Raw genomic sequence first — 8126 nt, 5'->3', positions numbered from 1 at the left:
ATTGTAACCATTGGACTCCTAGTATGACATCAACACCATCCATTAGAATGGAAAGCATTGGACTATTCAATACATATTCCCCATGGTTAGCTTGATATTATGGCACTTTCCAGAGAAATTTATAGTTACTCCATTTGCAACCATCACTTGAAACTCTGGTGCAGGATATAGGAATCAATTCAATTCTTTGGCTATCTTATAATGAATAAAATTATAAGTACTACCTGAATCAATCAACACTATTACCTTTTTCCTTTTTATATATCCTTCAATCTTGAATGTTTGAGGAGTGATAATTACTTCCAATGCATTGCAAGATATGGTTAGATTCATTTCTTCTTTCTATGGAGTTGGTTCTTGGTGTATATCCTCCTCTTTTTATGTTTCTTGTTCCTTTTATTCCTCCTCTTCACAATCTATGTAGAATAATTTCTTCTTAGCACACTTATGATCTTTAGTGTATTTGCTATCACAACTATAACAAAGACATTTTGCTTTTTCTTTCCTCCAATTGTTGCAGCGTCAACTTTGTAGGTTGTGGAAGGCTAGGAGTAACAACACTTCCATCTTTATAGTTGTGAGTGGTAGAATTCCTTGTTGCCATGATTTTTCTTTCAAATTTTCTTGCCACACTAAATTCCTTCTCCAATGAATCAAGCCCACAAAGGCAAACCTCATGTTGGATATTATCCTTCAAATTACCTATGATGAATAGGTAGAATAGAGTAGCACTCTTACAGAGAAGATATGGAATCTATAAATACTGAGGTATATGTATAAGAAATCTAAGTGTCTATTTTTTTCTCTAAAGTATGGTAGCAATACTTACCGTTACAAACAAGAAAATCCAAGAGAAAATGTATAGAAATCCATAGTGAATGTACTATTTATTTATTTACTTTTTTTTATTGAAAAAAAAAGAATAAATAAAATAAAATATTTTATAGTTCTAATAATGAACCTAATAAGTTCATAAAATTAATAAAAATAAGTTTTTTTCTTTATTTCTATAAAGTTAAAAAAAACCATTGAATTTGTTAGAAAAATATAAATACAATTAATTTAGATTTAAAATCCAACTTCATTCTTTTCTTTCTATTATCTATTCATAATCCAAATCTCATCTTTACACTTTTCATTTACAACCAAAATCTATTAGTGCAACATGGATGAAAATCTAATAGATTTGATTCGAACTTATATGCCATAAGCACAGATTGAATGTTCTCCTCACATCAATGGCCCATACAAGATTCATGTTCCAAATCCTATGTATAAGATGCCTAGATATGAAGAATTGAGAAAATCTTTGAAAGAGTCTGGAGTTAAGCCTACGTGCAACATTTGTCATCAACAGAATACCAAGTTCAGATATTTTGATAACAATTCCTCCCAGGTTTTGCAGGCTAGATACAGATGTTTGGATTGCAATAATTACTTTACTCTAGGAGGCAACAAATATTCTAAAGATCAGAGCTCTATTGATAAAGTTGATATCAACATTGGTGATCCAGTAAGAAGGTTAAGGCGTTTCTCGGAAGTAGAAGATTTAGAGACTGAAATTGCAGAATCAAAACGAATGAGAAGATTGGCAATGGCTTCTGTTAATAGGTCAGAGAGCATGAATATTGGGAGTAACATTGAGTTTCATCCTGATCCTTTATTACCTACTCAACAATCAAGAACTTATCAATTTCCCAGATTTGATACTCAACAATCAAGAACTTATCAATATCCCAGATTTGATTTATTGCAACAACAACAACAAGGACAACTGGTTGAACAATCCACAAGTGGTACCCAATATCTGCATCCCCTTCCTTCTATTGAAAGTAAGTTGATGCTGGTTTTTTCTTCTAATCCACTTCGTGACCCCAACACAACTAGTTATACTAGTAGTATTGAAATATTCCCCATGGGGTGGACAAAATTTTGATTTTTTTTTTTTTTTTTTCGTTCTGAGCTGGCTCGCTCCAGCTCCTGCACGCAACCTTGATCTCTCGGTGAACTACCTATGGCTACCTGGGCCACGGCCCCTGTTCTGGACCCTCTGGACCCCCCTTCGGATCCTCAAAGCTCTTTTTCTGCACTAGTGAAATTGCTACCTCCGCAATGCCCTAGGCCCGCCCTCTCAAAATTCGTGAAGAAGCTGGATGGGCTCCAAGAGGTTCAGTTACCCCCAGCCTTGCCCTGCATGGCAGCTCTATCTCTGGCTGAAAAAGGTCTCATAGGTCAATTCACAGGTCTATGGCCTTCTCCCAGAACCATCCAAAGATGGGTGGAGAGAAATTGGTCCGATAAAATTCGAGGGAAGATTGCCATCAGGTTTTGCGGGAAAGGATATTTTACATTCCACTTCGAATCTAAAGAGGACAAGGATCTAATCTTCAGAAACAGACCCTATTTCATGGACTCCAGGGGCCTGTACCTTAACAAATGGACCCCAGATTTCGACCCTGAACTGGACGTCCCCAGTGCTGTTCCGGTTTGGGTTCGTCTTCCCCATCTCCCACTCCACTGCTGGGGAGACGAATCTATTCGAGCCATCGGGAATGCAGTTGGAAAATACATCGACCATAGCGAACCGGAAGAGAAAATGCAGGCCTGTGCGAGGATTTGCGTTGAAGTTGACCTAGGAAAAGGACTCCCCGAAGCAATAAAACTAAAGGTGGATGACTGGAGCCATATTCAGCAGCTTGATTACGAGCAAATCCCTTTCAAATGTAAGGTATGTCATGAATACGGCCATTTTGCCAACTGATGTACTAAACTTATTGATGTAGAAAGCAGTGATCAAGAAGGCCAATGGGAACCTGTCAAAAAGAAGAAGTCCACCCCAGCTTCCAAAGCTCCTCTGGAATCTAACCCTCCTGTTCCCTCTGCTCCCCATCCCACCTCATCATCCCCTCCCCTTTCCTCCCTTCCCCTCCTGATCCGCCCCTACCCTCCTCTTCTAACCCCTTCTTTGTCCTATCATCCCTAGATCCTCCCCCTGAGTATCCTTCTCTGCCCCCCCTCTCTCCCTTCTAATCCCTCATATCCTTCCCTCCTCCCTATCACCCATTCGCAGGCTCCCCTTGATCCCCCCATCACGAGGCTCACAAGAAGTTCGTCTAAAGACCATGGATCCTCATGCGACTCCTTCAAGAAATCAGGTCCTGGAAGAAAATCTACAAAGTAGCAAAGAGACGAGAACGCTCAGAAAGACATAGCCCTGGGCACTCAAACCCCTATAGAAGCTTTCATCCTGGCACAACACGAGAAGGAGGCATCTCAAGAGAGGCGAGCACCTCTCCATAAGCCAAACATCCAATGATGAAAATCCTATCTTGGAACAACAAGGGTCTAGGGCACCCCTCTAAAGTCTCAGCCCTTCGAGAACTTATACACAGTGAAAAGCCAGAAATTATTTTGATTCAAGAGACAAAACTTGTGCAGCAAGAAATTAGAGGAATTATAGATCAGCAGAAACACTATGTAGGTAGTACCAGCAACTCAAGAGGAGCTTCCAGAGGTATCTCTACCCTTTGGGCTCACAGCAAATGGAACTGCATCTCAGAACATTTACACCAGCATTGGATTAGAACGGCCTTGGAAAATAAAATAGACAATCAAACAGTAGTTATCTATAATGTATATGCTCCCAACCAATACAGAGAGAAGGAAAGTTGTTGGGATGATTTGAAGGCAAGCATCGACGGGGAAACAACTATAAATATTATAGTGGCAGGCGATTTTAATATGATCCTTCATGCCAATGAAAAAAGGGGAGGATGCTTTTCGCCAGACCCCTTCAGAGGCTGCCTGGAAGCTATCATTCAGGATCACGAATTTGTGGATGTGGTTCCAAAAAACCGCAGGTATACCTGGAGTAACTGCAGGCTTGGAGCTGGCAATATAATGGAATGGCTAGACAGGTTCCTTATAAATGTTTCGTTCCTCTCCTCCTTTTCAGCGGGGCATGCTAACATTATTTCCACCTCTGCCTCGGATCATTATCCCATAAAGCTCACGTTGGAAAAACACTGCCCTCTTGGGCCAATCCCGTTTAAATTCAGTCTGATCTGGAGTTGGGACCCGACAGTCAGAGAAATCATTCAGAGATCCTGGATCTAGCACGTTGAAGGCTCACCAGGGTTCATCTGGGAAACCAAGTTAAAGAGAGTCAAATAGGCCATCAAAGAGTGGGCAAGAGCCAATTACAAAGAACCTGAAGAGATCAAAAAAAAATTAAAAGTGACCTTGAAGGCATCCAAATAACGATAGAGGTTCATGGTCTCTCTCAATAGAAAAAGGAGCAAGAAGGTGCTCTTTACGCAAAGTTGAGCCATATAAACAGAGAAGAAGAGATAAAATGGAGACTAAAGTCAAGGCAGCTCTGGTTGCAAGATGGTGACAAAAATACATCTTTTTTCCACAAACAGGCCACGGCTACAAAATTCAAGAACAATGTTAGCTCAATTTTGGACAATGAAGGCAATCAACATAACACCCTAGAGGCCATCAGAAGGGCTGCCACTGACTACTACAGAGAGCTTCTAACTGAAACCAAAGGAGAAGAAGATTACGCTGACTTTCTCCAATACTTGCCCAAAGGAGTTACCAAAGAAATGAATGACAACCTGGTAAAAGAAATAGAAGAGGAGGAGATCAGAAGAAAAATCTGGGCTATGAATCCTGATAAGGCTCCTAGGCCTGATGGATTTCCCATTTGTTTTTATAAGGCTTTTTTGGGTTTAATAAAAAAAGACTTGACTAAGATGATCAGGTGGATTTAGAGAAAGGGCAAAATAGGTGGATATACTAATGCCACTTTTTTGGCTCTCATCCCTAAAGAAAACAGGCCCACTTCCTTTGCTCGGTTTAGACCCATTTCCCTCTGTAACTCTTCATACAAAATTATGGCTAAAATCCTTGTTGCTCGCCTTAAGCCCCTCCTCCCCTCCTTGATTTCGGACAACCAAGGAGGATTCATGGCCAATAGACAAATCACTAACTCCATCCTTTTAGTTCAAGAAGCCATCCACTTGAGCCTTTCCAGGAAGGAGAAAGGATTTATCCTCAAACTCAATCTCGCTAACGCCTTTGATAGAGTTAGACATTCCTTCCTTACTACTGTTTTAAAAAATATGGGCTTTGAGTTGCCCTTCATCAGCCTCATCACTGCTTGCATATCTGGGCCTTGGATATCCCCATTGGTTAATGGCAGACTGGGCGAAGCCTTTCAATCCTCCAAGGGTCTCAGATAGGGTTGTCCCCTCTCCCCGTACCTATTTATTCTTATGGCTGAATCCTTTAGCCAAGCTTTGGACTACAACAGAATAATGGGCCTTATAACTAGAATTAAATTTGGAAATGGTGCCAAGAACATCAATCCTTCTCAGTTCGCCGATGACACCTTGCTTATTGGAGGAGCCTCCACCACTATAGCGAGGAGGTTCAAGACTCTTCTCGACAAATTTATGGGGTACTCAGGAGGTTTGGTTAACTAGTTGAAAAGCTGTATTTTTGGATGGAATGCTTCAAATCAGGTCATTCATAAGATCGCTAATATCTTTAGCGTCACTTGCAACCTAGAATGGACGCATTTTTCCTTTTTGGGCATGCCTGTGAGCCTTAAACCTTTGAACGCAGGCACTTGGGACATCATCATTGACAAAGTGAAGCGGAAAGTGCAGCAGTGGGGTTCAGTCTGGCTTAATCCAGCAGGACGGCTCATCCTTCTTAAATCTGGTATTTCTTCTCTCCCCCTTTATCGTTTTTCTCTGTATCAAGCCCCCTCTTCTTTTCATAACAAAATGGAAGTTATCCTCCGCCACTTCCTTTGGCAAGGAGGGAAAACTGATAAAAAGAAATTCAATTTAGTCAGCTGGAAACAAATCATTCAAACCTAGGACAGAGGAGGTCTCGCAGTCAGATCTCCCAAATTCCAAAACCTTGCATATGGAGGGAAAATAGTCTGGAGGCTCATCACTGGTCCTTCAACTTGGTGGAAAAGGGTCCTCGAAATCAAATACCTGAATTGCCCAAGATAGCAATTGCTTGATTCGGTCATACCCAATAGAGACTCTTCAAAAATTTAGTGTCTTTGTAAAAAATCTATTCCATTCACGGCCCAGAACATATCCAAAGTGCCCAAGGGAGGAGCCAGTATAAGTATTGGAGCTGACAAAATTCTGGGACAGCAACCTATAATAAGTCATGAAGAAACCATCCCTATTCTCTCCTTTCTCAGCAGCAAGGGTATCCACTTTCTGGATCAGATTTCTAGTTGGGATCCTCTATCCCACCTCTAGCTGGGGTGGTCCTTCCCTGATGTTCCCATTGCTCTCAATCCTGGCCTTACCCTACTGCAGTCCTTCATTCATAGCAAAGCCCCAATCAAAAAGAACGAGAGAGATGGCTTTCGATGGGACCCTACTGGCCCTAAATACTGAGTTCGAGTAGCCCACCAACAAATCTGCCACAACATTTTCTCTATGCCATTATGGAATGCCTGGAGAATGGTTTGGAAGTCAGAGGCTCTACCTAAAATTAAATTTTTCATCTGGACCTTATTAAAAGGGAAAATTCTAACAGCAGAGAATTTACAAAAAAGAGGTATCAATGGTCCATCTTGTTGTCCCAACTGTTATGCGGAGGAAGAATCTATGCAACATATTTTTGTAGATTGTTTTTTTGCTAACGATTGCTGGAAAGAATTGTATCCAATTGATAATTTCCCTTGGGTCATTCAACACTCCATCGGTGAAGTGATACAATACTGGAAAAAGATTTTTCCTTGGAAAAATTAGAACAACAATTTAGTGCAGAGGGTCTAGAACATTCTTCCATACACCATGTTATGGAGTATTTGGCTGGTAAGAAATAGAAAAATCTTTAAGGACAAGAATTCGACTTCCAGATCAGCCTGCAATAAGGAAAAATCTCTAGCTCTGGAAACTATCGCTATTAAAATTCATAGTAATATTGATGCAACAGAGTATAGTGTGGAAGAAAGGAGCTTCATCAGCTACATCTTGGACAAAAACCACATCACTCAGATTGGTAATACAATGAGAGCTCAGTGTAGACAGGAAACCTACAGTTGGAAGATAAGGCTCAAAGAGGAGGAGTTCACAATTTGGTTGCAAAAATGTAACTATTTCTACCTCTTCTTCGACGGAGCATCCAAGTCAAACCTAGGTATCGCAGGGGCAGGGGGTGTGATGTGTAATGCCAATGGGGAATGTCTCTTCTTCTACGAATGGGGCTTAGGAAATCTCTCCAATAACAAGGCAGAGGTGTTGGCCCTATATCAAGGTCTAAAACAACTTAGCAGACTTGGTATAAGCTCAGCGAAAGTCTTTGGAGACTCTTCTATAGTCATTAGTTTAATGGCTCAACAACAAAATTCTCCGAACGCCCTCCTCCAACAGGTCCTACAACACTGCCAATTCCTACAAATGACAATGGGAACACTGCAGTTCCACCACATCCTTCGATCCTTAAATAAGCAAGCGTGCAGGCATGCAAATAAGGCCTGCAACATGACAATTGGCAATCTATTATGCAATACAGAGGAATCATTCCAGTCTCTGCCATGATTAGTTAGAGTCCTTCCAGCATTTATATGGACAGATCTACCAAGCGGAAACAACATCAGATCCTCCAGGCTTGCAGCATGATCAACAATAGAGATTGACCATGGCATAGTACCATTCCCTTTATTAATCCTCGGTCTCCCACCAGCCTTACTCATTCCTATCAGAACCGTATCTGCTCTCCTTTTGTTAGTGCAGGCTCCAGGCTACAATGCGACGTGGAAGAATTCACCGTCTTTGCAAACAACGACACCAATTGTGGACGACCCTCCAGCTGCTGTTAACATAGCATAGATGCATTGTAAATGCCAGTTCTTAGCCTTCTAATTTGTCAGAATTTTTACTAGATCAGCCCATTTCAATCCCGGATCAAGCAGGACAAAGGAGATAATTTCTCTTTGTAACAATTTAGAACCAGAGACTACTCTGCCTTTCATGTATCACTGGAACCTATGTTCTCACTTTTTTTATTTTTTAATATAGCAACCAATTCAGTAAAAAAAAATAATTATTCCCCATGGGGTGGTGCAATGCAACTAGTAT

The 8126-nt window shown here is 40.9% G+C and overlaps 1 protein-coding gene across 1 annotated transcript; it reads left to right on the top strand.

Annotated features, from left to right (window-relative positions):
- The first annotated feature begins 2014 nt into the window (after positions 1-2014).
- LOC149262214 (uncharacterized) lies at positions 2015-7877 on the top strand. Its single transcript, XM_089375934.1, has 2 exons — positions 2015-2728; positions 7782-7877. Exons 1-2 carry the CDS (start codon positions 2015-2017, stop codon positions 7875-7877), a joined length of 810 nt encoding a protein of 269 aa, XP_089232060.1.
- Positions 7878-8126: the final 249 nt, after the last annotated feature.

This window comes from Pinus tabuliformis, chromosome 6 (genome assembly GCF_031772625.1).
Source record: "Pinus tabuliformis cultivar Carrire ecotype Pingquan chromosome 6, CPIR1, whole genome shotgun sequence".
NCBI lineage: Eukaryota > Viridiplantae > Streptophyta > Pinopsida > Pinales > Pinaceae > Pinus > Pinus tabuliformis.
The sequence above is the reverse complement of the archived record's forward strand: the minus strand, read 5'-3'. Positions and strand labels throughout refer to the sequence as shown.

Coding starts and splice junctions, on each gene's coding strand:
- LOC149262214 (XM_089375934.1), top strand. CDS start 2,015: ATGGCTACCTGGGCCACGGCCCCTGTTCTGGACCCTCTGGACCCCCCT. Junction 2,729..7,781: donor AAATCCCTTTCAAATGTAAG/GTATGTCATGAA, acceptor TTGTTAGTGCAG/GCTCCAGGCTACAATGCGAC.